The sequence below is a fragment of the Vicugna pacos genome, chromosome 34 (assembly GCF_048564905.1).
Source record: "Vicugna pacos chromosome 34, VicPac4, whole genome shotgun sequence".
NCBI lineage: Eukaryota > Metazoa > Chordata > Mammalia > Artiodactyla > Camelidae > Vicugna > Vicugna pacos.
The window spans coordinates 12186951-12211350 of record NC_133020.1 but is presented as its reverse complement, the minus strand read 5'-3'; the positions used below and the strand labels follow the sequence as shown (position 1 = coordinate 12211350).

The 24400-nt window shown below is 38.6% G+C and overlaps 1 protein-coding gene across 1 annotated transcript in view; it reads right to left on the bottom strand.

The window, feature by feature from the left end:
* Window positions 1-24400, bottom strand: part of SLC15A5 (solute carrier family 15 member 5) — a 65410-nt gene that overhangs the window by 39641 nt on the left and 1369 nt on the right. Inside the window, exons 2-4 of the mRNA XM_006199901.3 lie at window positions 21205-21427; window positions 11671-11840; window positions 3615-3835 (exon numbers count right to left, since the gene is read on the bottom strand). Of these exons, the coding sequence (XP_006199963.2) occupies window positions 3615-3835; window positions 11671-11840; window positions 21205-21427 (614 nt within the window). The remainder of the gene's footprint in view (window positions 1-3614; window positions 3836-11670; window positions 11841-21204; window positions 21428-24400) is intronic.

Below are 24400 nucleotides of genomic sequence, written 5' to 3'. Positions count from 1 at the left end.
ACTAAGGGACCAAAAAGGGAACTACATGAAAAAAAACATTTGCATCATAAAGTAGCAGAAATTAAAAAAAAAAAAAAAGTCTGCCTACCCTAAACCCTCAATGCAGTGCTAGAATTTCTTCCTTTCTAAAATAACCCTGAGGGCGGGGGTTGTAGCTCAAGTGGCAGAGCGCAGGCTTAGCATGCATGAGGTCCTGGGTTCAATCCCCAGTACCGCCTCTGAAAATAAATAAACCTGATTACCTCCCCCATCCCCCTCAAAACAAAATAATTAAATAATATGATGACAAATAAAATATTTTTTAAAACCTACAAAAATAAATAAAATAGCCCTAATACTAACTAAAACCCTAGCACCAACTTAGAGCCTCTTCATGTATTCCACACCTCCTGTTAGGTTAGGACATCGGAAAGAAAGCACAGCGTTACAGCAAAGGGGGCAGCTCCCCACTTTTCTAGTTCTATTGCATTTTGTTGCAATAATCACATCTTTGTCATTATCATCCGTAGCACAGGGTATTTCTTCAATTCCCAGTGGCTCACCAAGCTACTGAGTGGCGTGGCGAGAAGGTCAACTCAAGTCTTGTCCTTGAGGAATGGATTCTCCATTTTTCTTTTTTTGCAGTTCATGCACTACATTAGGATCCTTGCCTTACCTCCTTCCTGGGAGAGCAACCTTGCTCGAACATCCAGACGTTAACTTCTTGGTTGAAACCTCCACTAACTCCTCTGTTATCAGCTGTGCCGTTTGAGAGGGTGTGTGGGGAAGCAGAGTTATAAGTCTGCACAGCTGCTAACTACCAATTGGAAAATGAACTTATTGCCATGTTAACTGCCCAGACCCAGGAACGGACCGTGTCTGCACTGAGAGTCTTTCTGTCTGTGTAAAACATGTCCTGGTGTTAATTTATCTTCCAATCTTTAATTTGACCCTTGGGGTTGGAAACAAGGATTGTTTTGGTTGGGTGCAGAGGGCAAGAAAGAAGGGAGCATTAGCTAGTTCTGCTCTGGTTCAATAAAATTATTAAGCACGTATCCCCCGATCAGAGGAAAATGAATGATGTTTTTTAAAAAAAAAAAGTGCTGGCAGCAGAACTGCTCTAAGACGGAAAGGCTCCCAGCACAACTTGGAAGTTTCTGTTACTGATTTCAAATGAGAATTATTGTTAATAGGAATAAAGTTATTATCGGCATGAATCACAGACACAGAAACCTGTTAACTTACTAATGTAGCAAATGTACTATTAATCTTTAGTGAAGCAATATTAATATATTGCCTAATCTGAGAAAAGGCTCCAGTGTCTTGAAAGCTTGAAATCATTTCTGCTTCTGCCTCAAGTTCTGAAATCATCCCTTTTTAAAATTTTAAATACTTTTATTTCATACAAGCCTCGGTACTCAGAAGTAATTGCTGTCAATAGAGATTCATTTTCACCTTTGAATGGCCAGTAATGTCAAATGGCAACATCATCGGCCTTAATATCAACGTATTTTAAATGTATGTCTTGGAACTTGAAGGTCAATAATGGCTACTAAATTTAAAATATGGAATTCGATGATGTTTTATTCTTGGTACTGTGATTGCCTTTATACTGGTGATTAATTCATCTGGAGGCAAAAATCTAATTCCAGCCCATCCCAGTGGAAGTTTCCTCTTCCTCCCTTGAGAAGGACATTCTAGCCATTTTCTTTGAAGTTTCTGGTATAACATTAGGGTATATGATTTTGGAACCTGTATAGACTGTTCCAAGGAATTTTTTTAACCCAGCTGCAAGAGAGGCATAGTGGGTAATAATAGCAAAGTGTGGGCATTGACACCAGCCTGAGGTAGGGACAGGCATTCTACCATATGCTAGCAGGTGACCGAGAGTAAGCTGCAAGTTGCATAATGTCTCTGGGCCTCAGATTTAGGATAATAATATCAACCCTGTAGGCTTGCCATGGGGATTAAATTAGACACTGTGAAGTCATCTTTCAGAGGCTATGACACATATAGGTGGTCAACAAGTTTTAGTGTTTGTTCTTTGCAATAAACTGGGCATCTGGATTTGGTGAGATGCTTAAAAATAGTTTATCAAAATTTATTGTAATCTATGTCCAGTTTAAAAATATATGACAATTTGCAGAGAAGGCTCGAACTGAGTCAAAAGAAACGTGAAGCGTCACTACATCATGAAGGGACGAATCAGTCATTTGTCATTTTGCACGGAAGGTTCGAGGCTCCCTGTGGACCACTTAGTAATTTCGTGCTCATGATTAATTTCTCCATTCTAAGATGTTTTTATGATATTAGCGATCATACATACGGGTAATACTTTTGTGTCTTTGTGCCAGCTACTGTGCTGGAGTCAAGAGGGAGGTTGAATCTGCTAAACCCACCTAGTTTTCATGCATTGTTTAGAACAAGGACAGCAACTTTCTGCAAAGGGTCAGACAGAAAATACTTCCATGTATGGATTCTATTGCAACTCCTTAATTGCAGTTTTGATGGCTAAGCAGATCCAACATAACAAACAAACAAGAGCGGCCATGCTCCAATAAAGCTTTATTTATGGACACTGAATTTCAAATTTTGTATAATTTTCATGTGCCACAAAATAGCTTTTCTTTTGATTTTTAAAAACCATATAAAAATATAAACACCTTCTTACCTTGCAAGACATCTGAAAAAGGCAGTAGGCTGCATTTGGATTGCATGACAGTAATTTCCTGACCCCTGGTTTAGAGGAGCAAGCATTTTGGACTAAGACTCAGAAGGTAGATTCTGCTTTTGCTTTTACTATTATCCACTGTGTGACCTACCTGTCCCTTTCAAAATCACTTACTTTTTCTGAGCCTCAGTTTCCTTCTCAACAATGACGTAGTCGAGTAAGTTAATCTCTAAGGTTTTTTTTTTCCCCAGCTCTGTTCTGTGATTTAAGAATATAATTCACTCATTACCCGTCTAATTCCAAGGTACAGGTTAGCAATGAAGAGAGTCCCAAATTCCTTCAAAGACTTTTATAATCATTTCAATTTCTTCATAACTAAGTTAGTCTTTAACCATTACCATGTTAAAATTGTTTCTAAATCACATGTATTTACAAAGAGTACTTTGGACTTAGTATTTTCCGTCTGATTTCGTCACAGCATAGGGACTGATTCACCAAGGGAACTAGGAGTGGGTGGGGTTAAGACTCACTTTCTCATTAGTATTTACACTTAAGAGCACAATGGAAGTGTTACTCAAATCAACCAGTTTAGCTACCTGTTAGTACAGGTTTTAAAGGCTTGATCAAAGAGGAACCTTTGACTAAAAGGAAGTGGATAAGTGGCCAGAGATCTCAAATTTTCATGTGTTATTCTTAGGTCTCACAACGACATTCTCTGAAGTGTTGCCTGCACCTGCTGAGGGCCACGTATAGTTCTACAGGACAAACGTCACACCTGGGTTCTCCTCAGGTATGCCTCTGCCTGCCCCGACTTAGCTCCTAAAATCAGAGCCTGTGATCGTTAGAAACGTTTATAGGATAACTGCCTCATGAAATGTGTGGGCTGAAAAGAAGTGTTTACTCGTAACGTTAACATGCAGTCGTTTTATTATTGTTGTGGGTAGTATTCATTACCCGTCCTTACCTGCATAATGCACGTTCTGTAGAGGAGCTGAAAAATGAAGAGAGGGAGAAGGGTGAAGAAAAATTTTGAGTCCTCCACATGGAGCTCACTGTAGCGGCCGCCGTGTTTCGCCTTGGCGTGGTCTAACCAACTGCTCACACCTCCGCTGGGATGGCAGCGTCGCAGACAGCACGTTTTCAGGGCGTTAGCAAACACCCCAAATGGTGTCAGGAGGGAGCAGCCTGCAAATAATCGGAAATATTATGTATTAGTAAAGGAATTGTCCTTCGGTTTTCCAAAATGTCAATCAGAAAGGTGACAATTGTAAGAATGAAGGGCAATAAAGTGACTGAGAAGAGTTTGGCACACAAGGGGCTGAATTCAAAGGGACAAGCCTCTGGCACGGGTTCCAGCGTCCTGGTGACCAGCCCAAGGTGGTGCCTGACAACTGATGTAAAAAATGAAGAAGATGAGATCAATAGAAACATATTAAAAAGAGAGGAAAGGTGACAAAATAAAGCACCAAAGTAAAAGATTTCAGAATCTCTCAGAAGCCTCTAACTCAATAATGAATAAGACAACCTGAACTTTCTTTTAAAGCCCTAACACAAAGAACTGGTACTGTTTTTTAATATAAATTGCCATATAAATAATCCTCACTTTCCTTGTCAGGTAGAAGGTAGTTCCTTATTTTGACATGTAGATGAAGGGAAATATATTCTCTGCTTTGACTTTATCCTTGAATTTTAGACGTAAGGTTAAACTTTGAACTCTTCAATGACTTTATATATGTTGATAGTGTCACTGAAAGTTCAGATTAGATTAGTTGGCTTTTGACTTTTCCAGTAGTTTCCTCTGGGTTTATGTGGCTGTCGCTTTAGCATCAGAAGCATTTTATTGCTTTAGAGGCTGGCAATCACTTGCTGCTAGTGATTTGCAACCTCATTGTTGCTTCTTTTATGATCTTTCAGATTCCACCTCTTCTTTGACTCCATTAGGACTTCCTGATACAATGGCAGATAAGAGAACCCGGTTTAGTATAGCAGTTCAGCCGTGCCATCGTGATTGTTACAATTTTTCACGGCACTCCTTCTGACCAGATAAACCCTTCCACAAATTACAGAGACACCAAGCCACGGGTGCGGGATCAATGGTAAAATAAATATGAACGTGTTTGAGTTTCAAGAGCGCTGCTGTAGAAACTCAAAGTACAGTTTGATCATCATTTTGATTATGCTCAAGTTTCCTGTAGTAAAATTCTAGATGAAGTGCATTCTAACCAAGTTCGTTGAAGTGCCAGGGAGTATTGGTTTTTATATTTAAATAAAGAATATTTATGAATATTTCTTTTTATGGTTATAGAGTGATTATATTGATTTGATCTGGTCTCTTCTTTGAGAGTCGTAAAAGACCTATTATGTCAGCCTTTGATTAATCGAGGAAGCTGAGGGCCTGGTAATTGAATATGAAGCCTTTCACCTCTAAGTCACTGAATCAAATCCAGCCCAAACCGGTAGTGACCAAGAATGATTACAGCAGAGGCTTTTTGGTGGCGTCTGGGAAGTGTGTTGAGGTCAAGTGGAAGTGTGTCGGGATAACTGCTGACGAGAGATAGGCTCATATCTATAGTCCCTCCTGTCTCTTCGTAGTCACCGTTGCCAGACATAGATGACAGGCCCCGGCATGGAGAAGGCCAAGGGCGCAGAAGCACCTGTGAGAGGCCACGGTTTGTGTCTCTTAACCAAGGAGTGATCGGGACATCTCTTTATGATGGCAGGAAGAACCGCTCTGTCAGGAGACTTCCCCAGCTATTTCAATTCATTTACTTAAGATTTCAGTGAGATGAGAACTAGGAAGGCCTTGACGAGCAGTCTAGAGACTGAGTTTGCACAGGTCTGGGCTGGGAGGGTGGACTTCCTGGCGTTTCGTTATGTTCTTGTCCCTGCTGCCGGTCAACATGCTCTCTGCTCAACTCTTGCAAAACAGTGGATGGTAGGTTATTACTGGCGTTGATCCAACCTACTCTGTGCTTTCAAACAGGCTTTATTATTAAACGATCACTGTTTGCAGAATGAAAGGCTGTTTCCAAACATAGTCTCCCCAGTTTGCTTCTTGTGTTTTAAATTCAGGACTTTATTGAATACAATACATTTTAAACTCACTATTTCTTTTTCACATAAACAAGTCACTAGTTGTTGCAAGATAAATTTGGATCTACTTTCGTACATGATAAATTGTTACCTGCAATCTTATTCAATAGTTAAAATATCACTGTTGTATTATTTCTAAAGGAAGGTAGCTTGGATTCGTGCTTCTGAAACTATGATAAAAGATTTTTTTAAATTTCTCAACTATCATGGTCAATACATTTGTAAAATATAATAAAATGAAGTACCTAAAGGGTAAAATAAAAAACAAAGACATACAAAAGTAAAGTCCTGATATTTAGACTGTTAGAGTCAACAGGCATAAGATGTAGCTTTCCGTAATATTTCTACATGTTTTCTCTCAGTGTCTATATTTACCTTGCTGCATACTAGTAACAAACAGTTTGTGATCAACACTGGTCCATGGGCCAGATTTTGAGTAGCACTAGCTTCAATAGAATACATACTTTGAAAAATGAATTTATTTAAATATGTAAAATTGTAGCTGATAGGACAACATGAAGCAACGAAAACAAAATGGTTAAGAACAAGCAGTGATTAAGTACGAATAAGGTCTAAAATTTTAGTCAGCCCTGCAAATGTGCATAACTGATGCCAAACAAACATGAATGCAATCATTCATTCATTCAACATATTTATTACGTACCTACTGTGTGCCAGGGACTTATCTAGGCCATGAGAATATAGCAGTGAACACGATCTACAAATTCCTGAGTTTTCGTTCTGGTTGGGAAGATGCTAAACAAGCAGGGAACTATTAGGTGAGTTCAATGATGGAAACAAAATAAACTGATAATATAGAGACCCATTGTGGTGTAGGGTGTAGAGAAGCGCTAAAGAGCTGAAATTTGAACTGAGGATTGAATAGACTGGAAATAGGCAAAAAGGCTCAGAGGAAGCATGTACTAGGCATGTCATGAGGTAGAGCTGAGCTGGGAGAGGTTCAGGAACAGTAAAGGCCAATATTGGAAGGAGATGAGGTCCAAGAGCTGGTCAGGGTCAGACTTTACAGGCCAAAGTAAAGAGCTTGGAGTTTATTCTCAGTGTTATGGGAAACCACTAAGAAGTTTTATGCAGAGTAGAAATAGGATATGATGTATATTTTTTAAAAGTGACTCTGGAACTCTGGTAACTGTGTGGATAATGAATTTTAAGGAACAAGAGGGGAAGCTGGACGACAGGCAAGAAGTAGTGGTGACCTGGACACACAAGTAGCAAGAAGAGAAGTGAACAGAATGGGATGTGTTGTTGAACAATCAGTAGGTTTTTCTGATGTGGGGAGAGGTTGAAGAAATGAGAAGATTTGAGGATGCTACTTTTTCCCCCTTAAAAGACTGGGTGTTGGTGACTTACATGGAGATGGAGAAGACAAGAAAAGAATCAAGTTGAGTGAATCAAGAGTTGAGTTTTGACAATGAGGTATCACCTCACGCCAGTCAAAATGGTGATCACTAAAAAGTCTACAAAGAATAAATGCTGGAGAAGGTGTGGAGAAAAAGGAACCCTCCTACACTGTTGGTGGGAATGTAAATTGGTGCAGCTGCTATGGAGAACAGTATGGAGGTTCCTTAAAAAACTAAAAATAGACTTATCATGTGCTTCAGCAATCCTACTCCTGGGAATATATCTGGAGAAAATTCTAATTCGAAGAGATATATGCACCCCAATGTTCAAAGCAGCACTATTTACAATAGCCAAGTCATGGAAGCAACAAAAATGTCCATCAACAGATGAATGGATAAAGAAGATTATACACACACATACACACACACGCACAATGGAATATTACTTAGCCATAAAAAGAATGAAATAATACCATTTGCAGCAACATGAATGGACCTAGAGATTAGCATACTAAGTAAATTAAGTCAGACAGAGAAAAACAAATATCCTATGTCACCTATATGTGAAATATGGAAAAAATGACACAAATTAACTTATTTACAAAACAGAAATAGACTCAGAGACATAGAAAACAAATTTATGGTTACCAAATGGGAAAAGGGAGGGAGGGGTAAACTAGGAGTTTGAGATGAACATATACGTACCCTTATTTATAAAACAGAAAAACAGGGACCTACTGTATAGCACAGGGAACTGTATTCAACACCTTGTAATAATCTATAATGGAAAAGAATCTGAAAAGAATATAAATAAATAAATATATGTATGTATGTATGACTGAAACTAACACAACATTGTAAATCAACTATACTTCAATTTTGAAAAGTGAGATTTGAAAAAAAAATACTTAAAAAAGAAAAAGAGCTGAGTTTTGATCAGGTTAAATTTGAGATGACTGCTAGATAACCGAGTCAAAATGTTGAATAGGAAGTCAGATATATGAGTTTCAAGGTGAGGAGAGAGGTCAAATGAAATTGAATGTTCAGTGTTTAGTCGGCATTAAAAGCTGTGGGACTAGAGATTACTTAAGGGGAAGGGGGGGGGAGGGAAGAACGCGGTCCCTGCAATGGATCCTAGGGCTCCGGATCAATTAGGAGATTCTCAGAGGAGAAGAGTCTGCCAAGGAGGAAGAGTGGACAGTGTACTAGACGTGTTGTAAGTCAGAAGGAAGGGGAAGTAATATAAGCCTAAATTGATCAGCTGGACTGAGAGGGAGCCATTAAGTTAGAGAGGTCAAGAAAAGCAGCTCTACAGTAATGTGTCTACCCGAGGGGAGCAGCCACTGTCCTGTCAGACAGTTATCGCTGAGTGTTAGGAGGGCTATCTTGTTGAAACCCTCTACATCTAAACATCGCACTACCTTCCTGGATTAATCTTTTAGCCTTAATAGAAAACATATACCTTCTGTACAAATAATTTTGGGTGTAGTCTTGTAGACTCAGCCTTAAAAAAAATCCATTGTCATTATAATTCGCAAATTGCTTTTCTGCACCAGGAGCAGAAAGGGGAAGTTGAAAAAAAAAAACCTGGAATGAAAATGCAACCGAGACATCAAGCTCCAGTTTAAATGTGCAGGGTAAACACACCAGGCATGCAAATTTTAAAATAAAACAGATGAGCTATTTTAAATGCTTTTGCAAAACTTAAAGATTGTAGCCATTACTATCAAAAAAAAAAAACTTTAGAAAGCTATTTTTCTATTCTTTGTACCTTTAAGTCCTTGGCTCTGATGTTCTGCTCCTCTGACCTTGATCTAATCACGAATATCTATGCCACTTAATTATAATAATAAAAAAAGCCTACATTGCACTCTAGATGGTAGATGCACAGTTTTTTCTTCTTTGGTCACCTGCCAGTTCTCAAAATTATAGCAGTGGGAAGAAATGCAAATGAAGACTGTACTTGACAGCCAAACATAATGGAATGCATGGTCCACATTTGAAAAGTTACCTTAAAATAAAAGATAGCATATAAAAAAATCATTTCTTTAAGGTCACCTATAACTTTGAATTACAGCTTGGGGAAATTTCCAATCTAGTCATCAGAGAAAAAGAAGCCAAAATAATGATTATATACTTTGCTAGAAGGAAGACAGGAGTTTCACTTCATCACAGTTGGGTGAGCTTATAACTTGGAGATAGAAAACAAAACAAAACAAAACAAAAAGAACTCCAGACTATTCGTTTTCTAGGGTATTGTGTAAAGTAAACCACTGGTGAACGTTTTCTATTAAAATTTTACTTGCACCTTATATAATTTTTTTCTTATAAATGTCCAAATCAAGGTTAACTTATCACAGAGATGTAAAAGTAAATATATATATACATGAGTACCAAAAGAAAATATGAATGAATTCCTTTATCATCTGGGAGTGAGGAAAACTGTTTCATCATGATTCAAAATCTAGAAGCAATAAAGGAGAAGACTGATAATTTTGATTATAAACATAAACCATACAAAAGACAAGGCAAACAAAGTAAGTCTTGTGCATGGATAATAACATAAGAAGCAAAGTTAAAATATATATGGCAAATGGGGAATAATATTTGCAACTTTTATCCCAGACAATGGAGTAATAACTTCAATATATAGAAATCTTCTAAAAATTGAAAAAAGTCCACGACCCAACCAAAAAAAAGAATGGGCTAGATATATGAACAGGTAGTTTCCTGAAAAAAATACAAATTGCTCTACAATGAAAAGAGGTTCAGTTTCTCTCATAATAAGAAAAGTGTCCATTACAACCTCAGTGAGATTGCATTTCCCACCCTCAATTTGGCAAAGGTCCAAAAGTTTGACAACAGACTCTGCTAGAGAGACTGTAGGAAAATAGGCATTCTCATACATTTTTGGTGGAAATATAGCATGGTAAAACCACTATAAAAGGGAATTTGGCAATACATAGCAAAATTATCCATAGAATTACTTTTTGACTTAGTAATCCATCTTGTAAGAATCTATCCTAAAGATCTGCTGGAGAAAAAATGCAGACAGGTATGTACCAAGCTATTCATTGGAACCTATTTAACACAGCAAAAGTAAAGAGACAACCCAAATGCCCATCAATGTAAGACCAGTAAAATACATAATGGTTACCTCACAATGGAGTACTATACAGCTATAAAAAGGAATGAGGAATATTTTTATATATAGTTACGAAGCAATCCCTGGGTTATATTAAAATAAAAAAGCAGGTTAAAAAAAGGTAAATAATATGCTACAGTTCATATAAGGAGCAGGGAAAATATATACACATATACAGAGATACATAGACATATATACAATTTTAATATTTTCTTAATTTAAAAAATGAGAGCATAATTCCTTAAAAATATGTGAATGGACACCTAAAGGAATCAAGGGGATATAAGAATATAATTTTTGTTTGTACATGAATTTTATTTTTTTTAATTGAAGTATAGTTGGTTTGCAGTGTTGTGTTTCTGATGTGCTCCACAGTGATTCAGGTATAGATACATATTTCTCTTTTTATTATTTTCATTATATGCTATTACAAGGTATTGAATATACTTCCCTGTGCTATACAGTAGGACCTTGTTTATTTATTTTAGGTATAGCAGTTAGTATCTGCCAATCCTGAACTCCTAATTTATCCCTCCACTCATTCCTTCACTCCTGGAAGCCATGTTTGATTTCTATGTACATGAATTTTAGATACATGAAACTCTTTATGATTTAAAACAAAATTAAATTTTATTATGAAGGAATTTTGCCAAAAAAAAATCTGAATCTAATCAAGGATCTATGTCTATCAGACAACTTAGAGGAGATAAAGAAGAGAAAATCTTATTGGACGACAGCACGTGGATGTCATCAGCAAAATCCAGACTATGGGAAATGCTCCGTGCAATGCTCAGATGACTTTAAAACAAACTGAAAAGAGAGAGACTGAGATGGAAGAGGGGAATATATATGGGTTCAGGGACATAGCTGCTCTTTGGAGTACACAGGCCTCATCTGTATTTGATTTGAACAAATTACAAAACAAAACAAAATAAACACATTTTTAAAATAGAAACAATCAGAGAGATTTTAACAGCAACCAGACACAACTTGATTAAGTTAAGAAAGTCTGTGTGTGTGAATGACACTGTTATTATACTTTAAAAGTATTTAAAAGTCTTTCTATACTCACACATAAGACATGCTTCAGAATTACAGGTTGGGACGGGGAAAAAGTGAGTGGTGATGAACTGAGAACTGCTGAAGCTGAGAGTTAGACAGATGAGGGTCATATGTGACTTTTTTTTCTACTTTGGTTTATGTTAAAAATATTCCACTATTAAAACTGTTTTAACAAGGGAAAAATTAAAGAAGATAGAGATTATTGCTCTCCTTACAGACTCTGTTGCTTTCAAGTGTAATAACTGGCAGACTCTACAAATTCTGAGTTGAAAGAAGTTATAGGGACTCAGAGAGGAAGGAGATGTGTCAAGAAAACCATAAGAACCAAAAAATATTAACGTAAAGGGTGATTTACTTACATTTTTCTGGCTGATAGATCAGGTTATAGCGCATCATATGGAAAGTTATCAGAGCCATAAGTGTAGACATAAAAGGAATGAGTAAAACCAGGGCCGAGGTCCCTGAGTGCTGGATATAAGATATTCCCAGAAAGACAATAGTTGCATTTAGGTTCATGATCCAGTAAAACCTAGGATACAGAGACAAAAACAGAATTACCATTGGGCTACTTCAGATACCAATGCCTAATATATTTGAAGCTTTTAATAAGTAAAAGCTCTAAAACAGTGGCATGGTAGCTGAACTAGATTTTGCAAATATTGTCTATTAGCTTTTTTAAAATTCTGTACAATTTTTAAAGTTTACTTTCCATTTACAATTATCTCAAAACATTGGCTATATTCCCCACATTGTACAGTATATCCTTGAGCCTGTCTTGCACCCAATAGTTTGTACCTCCCACTCCTCCCAACCCTTTATTCCTCCTCCCTCCCCATAACCACTAGTTTAGTCTCTATGTCTGTGAGCCTTCTTCTTATTTTTATTATATTCACTAGTTTGTTGTAGTTTTTAGACTCCACATGTAAGTGATATCATATAGTATTTGTCTTTCTCTATTTGACTCATTTCACTTAGCATAATGCCCTCCAAGTCCAAACAGGTTGCTGCAAAAGGCAAAATTTTGTTCTTTTTGTGGCTGAGTAGTATTCCATAGTGTGTGTGTGTGTGTCCACGCACACGCATGTGTGTATACACACGCGCAGACACACACACACATGTATATATCACATCTTCTTTATGCATTCATTGGTTGATGGACACTAAGGTTGTTTCCATATCTTGGCAATTGTAAATAATGCTGCTATGAACATTGGGGTGAATGAATCTTTTCAAATTACTGTGTTTTTGTTGGCTATATACCCAGGAGTAGAATTGCTGGGTCTATGGTAGCTCTATTTTTAGTTTTTTGAGAAACCTCTCTACTGTTTTCCACAGTGGCTGCAGCAATTTACATTCCCTCACCAGCATTTGTTATTTGTGTTCTTTTTGATGATAGCCATTCTGACAGGTGTGAGGTGACATCTCAGTGTGGCTTTGATTTGCGTTTCCCTGATGCTTAGTGATGTTGAGCATCTTTTCATGTGCCTGTTGGCCATCTGCATTTCGTTTATTAACTTTTTTACTAAGTGAATACACATGGGCCATGTCTTCTAAGTTTCATTATCCATTTAGAATGGATGTATTAAGAGCAGGTTCTCTTTTCTCTAAAGCAGAAGTTGACAAACTTTTCTGTAAAGGGCCTGATAATAAACATTTTAGGCTTTGCAAGTCATATAGTCTCTACAGCAGCAAGTCAACTCTGTTGTAACTCTAAAGAAGCCACAGACAACACCTGAATATTGAATACACGCCTGGTGAACCTGGGAAAGTTTACATAGTTAAAGAGTTGAGTCTTCCTATTTATTTCACTTTTGCCCTCATTGTTGGCAAAAGGAAAACCGAGACAACTCATTGCTCTCCTGTCTCAAGTTCTAGGATCTCTGGACAGAGTCTGTATTCTTTCTACCTTTCAGAATCTTCCGTGTTGATTTGTTGTGTTATGTCCAGTGTTCTTTCGATGTAAAAAGGAGGACCTGGAAGGAATGGGGCTACTGTCTTGGTCTGTCCTGGAATCCCTCTATGATTTTTCATTTGGGTTAGCTTCCTGTTGTTGATTTGTAAAAGTTCTTTATATGTTCTTGCAGCATGTTTGTCAAATATATATCCTACAAATATTTTCTCCCTGGCTGTGGCTTGCCTCATTATTTTCTTAGTGGAATCTTTTGATAAGCAAGTTTTTAATTTTAATTAATTTCAACATTCATCAGTTTTTTATTGGCTCATGTCTTTTGTGCCCTATGTAAAGACTACTTCCTAAGCATATGTCACAAATATTCTATTTTTTTTTTTAGCAGTTTTATGGTTTTAGATCTCTATGAAAGGTCAGTGATCCACTCTGAATTAATTTTTCAGTCAGGAGTCATGGGCTAATTTTTTCCTATAGGATATCCAGTTGTTCTAGAATTTATTGAGAAGATAATCTTTTCCCCATTGAATATTTCAGCACATTTGTTGAAAATCAGTTGACCTGAGAATTGGTCTTTTTTCTGGTTCTCAGTTCTATTCTGCTAATCTACCCTTACAGAAATACCATACTATCTTTATTCCTGTTGCTTTTTTCTTTATTTTTTCAAACAGTTTTATTGAGACATAACTGAGATATGATAAACTGCATTACTTAAACTGCACAATTTGATAAGTTTTGAATGCATGTGCCCCCATGAAATGATCACCCCATTCAAGATAATGAACATAAACTCTCAGGAACTGACCTAGGAAAGTAATCCAGTGTCCAACATGGCAACATGGCCATGCTGACTAAACCGATTTATTGTAATCCACTAACAATAATGTATTGATCACAGTGCAGGGGAGGTACGAAGTCAGAATTTCCTAGGACAACTGGAAATTGTCGTTAGGCTTAGCCTCAGATCTTCCCTGGGGGCTGTTGCAAGCTGCACGTTGTGGCTGTAGCCCCCAAGGGAAGTGGGGCTGCAGGCAACGTTACAGTCTTTCAATCTCTAAGAAACTCTTTTTTTCAAATGCTAAGTATTGCTGAGAAAATCTAAGAGGACTCCATGTGACTCTTCAGGACACCGCAGAGAGACGTAAACTGAGTTGCTCTAAAGAGGGTCAAGGAAAATTACAATTCTTCCAAGGCTGACATCTTGTGAAATGTACTTAGAAACCAAAGAATTATAGTGCTGAATGTCTACGGAAAGGAAGAGATTACATATAAAGTACTGAGTGTATTTTAACAGATGCCTCCAAACCTACTTGATTGTGTAATTTTCTGAAAGAATTACCTAGTACAGTCATGTTTTATATATGTCTTTGTTGATCCATGGACAGGACAAGCCATAGATAATTAAGGGTGAAATTGTATATGTATCAACTGTAAAAAAAAAACAAGAAATAAAAATCCACAGTCTTCAAACTCACCATTAAGACTCCTTTCATCTCATAGCTCACCAGCAAATTGAATATATAAAGCACCTCTCACACAGAAAGTCAGAGAGCAAAGCACTAAAGCAAAACAAATACCAGTGATTAAGGAAAATTGAAAGCAGCAGTAAAAATATGTTTCTTTAGTCTACGTTTAAACACAGACTGGGAACTGCAAATAACTGGGAGTAAATATAAGTGGTCTTTTTTTTTTTTTTTGTCTTCGTGATTCTATGGTGTTGCATACAGATGAAGGAAAAAAATACCCTGTTGCTGCAAAAGTCTGAGATTATTTGTTTTAAATAGTCACCTTATTTAGTAATAATTTTTAACATCATCTCTTTGACCAATTTTGACATGCTTCAGACTTATTTTTAAGTGGTTGTAAGAGGAACAGGTTTTTTTTGAGGCTGCTTAGGGTTTATTATTACCAATACTTACATGACAATTTTTTTTAATTGAAGTATAGTTTATTTACAATGTTTTCAATATACAGCAAAATGATTCAGTTATATCTACATATATATATATATATATATATATTTTTTTTTTTTCCATTAAGAGAAACAGTTTTCAATGGCCTTTCCCAACCTACTTGAGAAGGTATCAAAGGGGAGGCAAACTTTCAGGTCTTCACAGCCTTAACGGACAATTCAAAGAGTTCAGACAGAACATTTTATTCTGCGTTGAACAATATTGAGATAATTCACAAGGGGATTTGTGGCTCTTCAATTGGCTAAAACTGAACTGTTTAGGAGAGTCTAGGAATCACTGGGGTGCTGATTTCTTCGTGGCTGACTGTTGTCAGTCTCTGCTTCTTTTAGCGTAACTATTGCCCCATTGAAGTACTTCAAAGAATACTCTGGCAGACATGAATTTGGAGAGAGAAGAACCGAAAGGAAATTTTGCTGTTCCTACTTTTTCATCCATAAATTTTCCCCCACAGTGCTATTGAAGAAAAGGCAGTTTAATTAAAGGAAGATCATTGATTTGGGGGCATAGACAGCAAGATTAAGGTAAAAGGTTTATTTTTAATTAAGAAATTGGGGGAAATGCTTCGCTCTCTTTTTCTCATTATCTCTGCCTCTCTCACCCTCTGAAATCGTTCTCATTCTCTTTCTCTTTGTTCCCCTATCTTCTGCCAACGTCCCAATTTTAACGGTTGTTTATGTTGTCGAAGGGAAAACCACAGCCCCCAAATGGCACCACTTGTGCTAAAGCCCGTGATACCAAACCCAGACTTCATACTCGGCTTAACTGCAGTTTCACGCTTCCTTAGAAATGTAATCATACTCAACCAGTCTGAAATCTTCTGGGCAGCCCCAGGGAGGTAATCCATCCTACGGACCCTCTCCATCCCCGAGGGATGAAGAGCCAAGCTACTTGGGAAAACCCTGGCTGCGACCCTCCTCCTCCTCAGAAGACATCCTGGCCTAAAAATAGCCCTATTTTTTCTTCTGATAATAACTCCCTTGCCCACCTGTCTTCCTATAGGAACCTTCCATTTCGCACAGCTCCTCAGAGCACCCTTCTGCTTACTAGACGCAATGTCGCTCAATTTGTGAATTGCCTAATAAAGCCGGTGAGGGCTTCAAATCTATTTTGTTGAATTTTTTGATAACAGTGTGTATCATTTTCTCATTTCCTGATTTTAAGATCTTCGAACCACTGTGTATTTACTGAGAAAACAGAAGTCACTGCTGATGTACCTACCAAGCTGAAGAGACTGAGCAAGGCTTCAGAAAAACAGGAGGCCACAGGATCAGTAAGAACTGTAAGAAATTTCTTTCTTTTTGTTTTGTTTTGTTTTTCCTCAGTACTTTCTCATTTACATGGTTATATGTTGCAGAGGAATTCTGAGTGTTATTTTCCGAAAGCTTCCAATTTTGGCAAAAATGACGAAGGAGGTGCCTGCGGTTATTAGGGTGAGCAGGTAGCACTTGTTAAACTTGGTTAGAGCCCATGCAAATAGAATTTTGGAAGGTCTAGTGATTTTTTTAAGAAGCTACTTTTATAAGCTATTCCTCAGTACACAACTCAGGATATTCTGGGTACAAGCACACCTTGGGTTGGGTTCCAGAACACCGAGATAAAACAGGTCATATGAATTTTTTGGTTTCTCGGTGCATATAAAAGTTATGTTTATGGTATATCATAGTCTATGAATTTTGTTGCTAAACATTGCTAACCATCATCTGAGCCTTCAGCACATGGTAGTAGTAACGTCAAAGACCACGGATCACACATCACCATGATAAGTATAATAATAATGAAGTTGGAATATTGTGAGAATTACCAAAATGCGACACAGAGACACAAAGTGAGCAAATGCTGGAAAATGGTGTCGATAGACTTGCCGGATGCAAGGTTGCCACAAGCCTTCAATTTGTAAATTTTAATGTAAATATATAATTATGTAACTATAAAATTTTAATGTAATTATAAAATTTAACAGTTTTATTGCTGTGAAGCACAATAAAGCAAGGCACAATAAAACGAGTTATGCCTGTATTAATGAATATTTATAAGACTGTCCTATGAACTGCTTTAATTTTGTTAGCTGAAATGGACCTTATAAATTATGATTTTAGTATGGCAGGATTATGTAAATTCATATTTTGTTTCTCTTCTCAAGGATTAGGTAGAATTTCTCAGTCAGGTAGATTTTTAAAATATTTTTATTTATTTATTCTTATATTGTTTAATTATTTTATTTTGGCAGAGGAGGGAGGTAATCAGGTCTATGTATTTTTGGAGGAGGTACTGGGGATTGAACCCAGGACCTTCTGCATGCCAAGCATATGCTCTGCCACTTGAGCTATAACCCCCCCCAACTCAGGTAGATTTTTCAGTGTCTTGAAAAATGATTATGAATCATCAAAAATTTCCAAATTATCCTGGCACAAAAATAGATGCCTTCCATCAATGTTGGGTTTCCTTTCTTTTCAAGAATATAGCTAGACCATGTTTGGAATCCCCTTTGCCTTCTGTCTCTGGACCTGTTTCCAGAATTCCAAAGCCCTTGCTAAAAATGCACATTTCCCAGGTCTACTCCCAGGAAATTCTGATCTAAGAGGTTGGAGGTGGGGCATGGGAACATTTTTTAACAAATCCGTCAAGTGATTCTTAAAGTCACACAACACTGCTTGAAAGCAATGGTTCTCAAACCTGATTTACTTAGGCAGCTTGAAAAAGAAAAACCTTGATCTCTGGTTCCCACCTCAAACCAGCGTAACCAGAGCCTCCGGTGGCAGGACCTTTTGTAAAAGTCCTCAGGTGGTTTTCATGGACGTCTAAGATTGAGACTCACTGCTCTCAAATAACATTCAAGTGAATATTAAAACAGCTGCAGGAATAAAGGCTGTGGGATAATAACTTTTTTTCACCTCTCATGTTTTTTTTTTTAAGATAAAAGACATTAAATTTGAGCAAGTGTATTACAATCAGAACATTTTAGTATGAGACAGATATTCTATAGAATCAAATTGAGTACCAGAGATTCAGAATTTCTGGGATGGAAAAAGTCAGTCTCTAGACTTCTTCAAGAAATTTACCCATATACTCTCTGGGCCTTTTAAATCATGTACAGTTCACTCTGGTAGCTGGTGAGCAACAGACTACGACCTGCAGATGGGATGCAAATTACCAGGTGAAGTAAGTAGAGAAACGTGGAAGCGAGATTTAAGGTTAATTGCGGTAGAATTTAAAATTACGGTCGTGAGCAGACTTAATTATTCACCATTCTTTCTGGCTTCCGGAAAAGTTTCTGCACAGGTGTATTTACCTAGGTGATCTCCAGTGTGGCGACTCGTAATTGTACACCTCAGATTTTGGAAAATGCTGAAAGAGCCAGGGTCTGATAATGACACAAGGAGATGTTGGCAGACTGTCATGCCTCTTGATTTCAGGGAGTTTAGCTTTATTCTTTTCAATGAAGTACATAGTTGAGGAAGATCCAGTACCAGATGGCAATGTTGGCTAGGAGAGCTTTTTCTCACCTACATTTTGGCAGCTCTGCTCGGACGTGATGCTTTCCATGCGTGGGACTTCCGGGCTACACTACTTAACGTGATCGCTGGGAAGCTTTAGGTGGTATAGATGCAGTGGCGCATCTCATTAAAGGTCCCGGAACTATGAACATCTGACATCTGTGCTAGAAATGCAACTGGATACCATCTTCAAGTGGTTATAGACTCAAGTGGTATGTTGGTTTTTTAAAGACTCTACTGACATTCAATATATGAACCAGGCTTGTAATTTCTGGAGGCATTTTTGACTTGGAGAGCTAGATTCTAAATCAGTGGGCTATTCATTGTAAAGATGGCCTCCCCCTAAAATGGCTTCCCTCTCTCCCAGAAGTTGGACAATAGTTTTAGCTGATGACTTCTTCACCGTTCAGTCATAACAGTCGCAGCTGTCCTGATCTGAGCGCCCTATAATGCGCTAGGATTCTTTGTGTAAAGGCTATAGAAGGGCCCTCCATGGTATCCCCATTTTATGGATGAGGGACCTGGGACTCAGAGGTTGAAGGAACCTGCTGAAGACCATGACTCCTGAGTGACAGAGCCAGGATCCTGACAGCTGGCTGCCCCACAGGGTCTCTGTCCATCTTGCCACCAACCCCTGCAGTAGGTACAGGAATAGAATGAAGGTGCATTTCCATAAACTGCCACAAGCAGCTGTTCATAAAAGTTTTCCTGTAGTTTAGTATTTGAACTGAGAAGAACAAAAAACAAAACAACCAGGTTCAGCCTTCAAGGAGCTTCATTTCTCCCGTCTTTTATCATCTTAAAGAATAACACTTTGATTCTTTATACATATTTCTAGGTGCTTAATTTTAGGTTTGAAAAATACTGCATGGTTCTTTTTATTGGGATTTTATTGAAATTAGGAAATAATAATAACCAAATCGAAATGTGTTCATCCCAAATTTGGCCTGGTGACAGAAATTCGTTTTCACCCCATCCCTCATCTCCCTTTCCAACGTCCTCAAGCACAAACCCCTTGGGAATCCCCTCCAGTTCCCCAAGGAAATATTTCATTCATATAATGTCTCCTTTGTAATCAACACTGAGAAATGTCACTTTGATTAAATACAACTCTGAACGACTAAGACCACAGTACAATAAATTCTCCAGAGCTATCTTTCAGAACAACTGATTGCTCTCTAGTCTTAATCCTCCAGAGTCTTATTTAATCAAAATGATGTTGCTAATTAAGGATTAAAACCTCCGAATAGAATAAAAAAAAGGATTTTTCTTTCTCCTTTGGGCAGGTCAAGGAGGCAGAATTTGCTATAAGGAAGTAAAAGTTTCCTTCCACCTTTGGTAAAACTGCATTATTCTCCGACGTTTGGACTTAATCCAAAATAGACCTGAGAGCTTTGTAATATTAATATAATTGGGAGGGGGAGAAGGAAAGAAAGAGGAAAAGAACTATTTTAGGTAGCTACATGAACCTAGATAATATTTATTCCAATTTTTTTCATTTAATGCTTTCAATATAAATTTTCTTTAAACATTTTGTCTGCTGCTATCTGTGCATTGCATGCATGTATCCATTTCTAACACTGATGGAAAGACAGGATACTTTAGAAAAATGTTGCTAGCCCATTTCACAGAGAAGAGGGAGAAAAAGACTTAATGTATCTCAGATCTCTTTGACATCCACTGACGCATAACAGGAACAACCACAAAACTCTCCACTAAATGCTGAAATGCTCCATCTAAAGGTCAAAATTTCAATTTTTTTCTTGAGTTTGCATTTCATAATAATAATTGGTGCCTTAAAAACACATGAAATTATATAAGAACTCGTTGGGAGAGACACAGATTCAGGGAAAGGTGGTTTGGTTTTCATGGAAAACAAATTCTTTCAGGTGCTGGGGGTGACGTGGACATGAAACAGAGGTGCTGGCTGATGTTTTAACAAATTGTAAAATCCTTTTTCCATCCCTCTCATCTTCTGTCTGGATTGATCATCCCTGCCAAATTAGTCTATTTCAAGGTGGGTGTAACTAATAGTATAACAGCTAGTGCTTATTGGTTATTGCCATGTGCCAGGTTCTCTGCCAGCAAAAGACATACTATTGCCTGTAATAAAACCCAAGAAGATGTATTATTATAACCCTTCAGAAATGGTTAAACTCATAAAGAGGAAATGACTCGACCAAGATCAGGCAGGCAGCTGTGTGAAGACTTCCACCGAGGCCCGTCTGGCTCCAAAGCACGTTCCACTCAGTATGACAAGCCAGTCCACACTTGCTTGCCGGGAGTGTAAATCTGTCAATATGTTTCAGGAAGGTGCTGGTACCTGTACCTGACTCACAGGCTCCCACGGCTACTGGCTGAGTCACTGCCACAGGTACCATTGCCCCGCCGACCCGGCCCAAGCTGTGACCAAGACTGAACCACAACCATCAAAACGGGACCAGAGAGCAAGCAAGGAGAAATCCGCAAAGGCAGAGGGAAGTCATAAACCTGCTTTCTCTCGTAGCAGGTGCCACGTACCAGTTAAACAAAGACACTCGTTTCTGGGACCCACACTCCTGAAGGCCGTAGGCGCCCAGGGGGCAGACGATGGCTCTGACCCCTCCTGTGCCGAGGCAGATGGCCGACAGTGCTGCGTAAAACAGCCTCTTCCGCTCCGTTTCCGGTATGTTGTTGATCACGTGGTGAGCGCCTACATAGAAATCGCCCAGGGGGAAAGCGGCCACAGACAACAAGGCGGTGCCTGTAGGGAGAGAAAGAAGGGGGAGGAGTGTGGCGGAGACCACTGAGCCCCAGCCCCACCATGAGCAAGCTTCTTCCTCTGATCCTACCCTCCTTTTCTGATTATCTTATGAAAATATCTAACCATGGCAATTTTGGAGGTAACCCGATTTTCCTAAATGTTCATATTTCCTTGAATATATGTTTTTAACTAATCCAGAGTCCTAGTTTTTTTTTCCCCCCCTCAGACTTGAACTGTTTTTTCTCTGAGAATGTAGAAGTGAATCAGGTCCATTTTACAACAGTAAAACAATTCAGCAGTGCCTGATGTGAGAAATTGAAGATGCTTGTAACCCCGCCCCCAGAGAGAACCTCTGTTAACAAGGGTTATTGTTCTTAATCAATAGCTTGAGAGAAAACTCAGCCTCAGACATCTCGGAAGCCTATTAAACAAGACATTTTAAGAAGGACGATTACTGTCATTAGAGGAGAACATGGCATCTCTTTTCAGTTTTTACTTCCCTTTCTCCTTTTAAAGCCCCTTTTACTTCTGTTACTCCTCTTGCCTTACCTGCAGGCACAGGTGAGAAGGGTGGGGAGAGGGGTGGGAGGTGAGGGGTGGGGTACAAGTCACAGGGAGGGAGGAGAGAGTGCAAAGGAGAGTGGAGTGTTCCTTTCACTTCCATTTGCAGAGACCAAACTTTAAGCCTCCCTGTGTCTGATAAAAATTACCAATTTCAATTCCATGCTTTTGCTAAGCTATTTATAGTTTGCAGAAAAATTTTGCCTACTGTATTGTTTTATCTTGGAAAAGCTTTGTGATGTCAGAGGATGGATTTTTTTAATTCTGATTTTAAAAAAGAGAGAGAGAGAGACCAAGACAGGATTGCTGCGGCTTAATGACTTGCCTGATGTTACAGGGTCACCCGGATGTAATCTCTTGAAATCTCTCCTCTTGAAATTTCCTGTCTTCAAACGATCAAGTCATCATTTTTTGGTCGTTGTCAATTTGGTTAATGCAAAATGGCTTCTCCATGTTAGTTTTACCCTCCATTTTACTAACTTGGCATTGACATTTTTTGGTATGCGCCTTTTGTGTAGTTGTTTTGTGTGGTTAATTTTCTCAATAAGACTATAAGCATCTTAAAGGCAAAAACAGGGTCTAAGGTTTCCATCTCCCATACAACGGCTTTCCAAATATGAAGAATGCACGCTCTCAATAGCTGTTTGCTAACAGATTGATTTACCAGGAGGGTGGACCCTTTAAATGAGTTTAAAATGTTTCCTATTCAGGTGACTCAGATGTGCAACTCACTTCTCTCTCTCTGCCTCTCAGTTGTTAGCTCTGAAAATGTCACGTGAGGCCTGGCCGGGCTAAGGGTTCTCCAAAGAGGATTGACAGAGGAACTGCTTCCTGCAGGAGCCGTTTATTTAAAGACAAAGTACTTTTAGTGGAACCTTTATATAAATTCAAAAGGCACTTTACTTCCATCTTTTGAAAAAGAGTCATAATATACTGATTTCAATAGATCAGAACTTTATTTCTATCTGCTATAAAATGGATGTAATAAAAATACAAGTCTATGACATACATGATAAAAAGATTTCTCTTGGTGTGTGCTCTTGTGCCGTGCATAATCAGCGCACCTATGCTTGGTGGCTCTGTATAAAGCACCATGATGTGTCATAGCCCTTGTTAAGTGGCGGGGTGGGGTGCAGATAGCAGTCCTGTGGCTCCTCCCTTCAGGAGCTAGTGAATCCATCAGAGAAGGCAGACATGCAGGTGGACAATCATAAAGTGGCAAATGCAATTATATATGTTTGGTCAGAGTGTGGTTGAGCATGGAGAAGCTAGCAACAAACACTCCGTGAGTCTTCAAGGAAGAGCCAGGAGTTTTGCAGACTTGGATATGGGATGGAAAGATAAAGGAAGGTGACAGTTTCAGGCAGGAAAAAAAGAGCCTATGTAACATTAGAAAAGTAGGGAAGCGGGCAAGGTGAAGCTCAGCATGTTTGGGGCTGCGTGTAGAGACAGAAGTCTGGAGAGGTAAATTTGGGACCGGTTGTAAAGGTTCTTAGATACCAAACTGGCTTTTATTATTATTATTATTATTTTTGGATAATAGAGCCAATGTATAGATTTATTCTTGCAGGGAGTCAATGCTATTGGTAGAAAGGTATGCATACTGCAGTCACGCTGATGACTTGACAGCCAGTAAGGAGGCCATTGTGATAGCCAAGGAAAAGAAGGCTGCATTTTTGAGCTAAGGTAATAGCAATTCAGACAGAAGACACATTTTTGATAGAACCTCTGATGCCTAGTGGTTGGTGACACTGATGACAGCCATGAGTGGGGGACACCAGGAAATAACTTTGAGGAAGAAACTGAACAGGACATGAAATTGACTTGTCTTTTGTTTGCCTAATCCCAAAGTTGGGATTTCTGTTTGAGTGTAATGACTTACACGGGAATTTAGACTCATAGGAATCACCATGTTCAACGAGAGGTTGAACGCTACTGACATGGCTTGTTAGCAGGTTAAGAAAAGTAAGTCCCTCAGGCCCTTGCTTAAATGTCTCCTGATGGGATGCAGAAGAGCAGCCTTGTCACTGGCTAGTCCATCCCGATCCCTTACGCAGCTTTGTTTTCCATCATCACACATTACTACCCAACGTAACAGCCATTTACTTGACTATCTCCTGTCTCCGCACACCAGAAAGTCAACTTCGGAGAAATACAGACTGCTTTCTTCTCTGCTGCGTTCCAGATCCTGGAACAAAACCTAACGGAGTAGCCCAAGCGAAATATTTGTTGGATGTTGAACGAATATTCGCCATGCAGTGACTTAGTTTTTATGTCACAGACTGAAGCAGTGAAGAAGTTTACGAGCGTAAATCAATCTCTCATGGCTTCAGTGAGTGGTGCTTCACCACCTGCCTGGAACTGGGTGATGCGCCGAGTCCCTGATACCCGTCCCTTCATCATTCGTCTCCC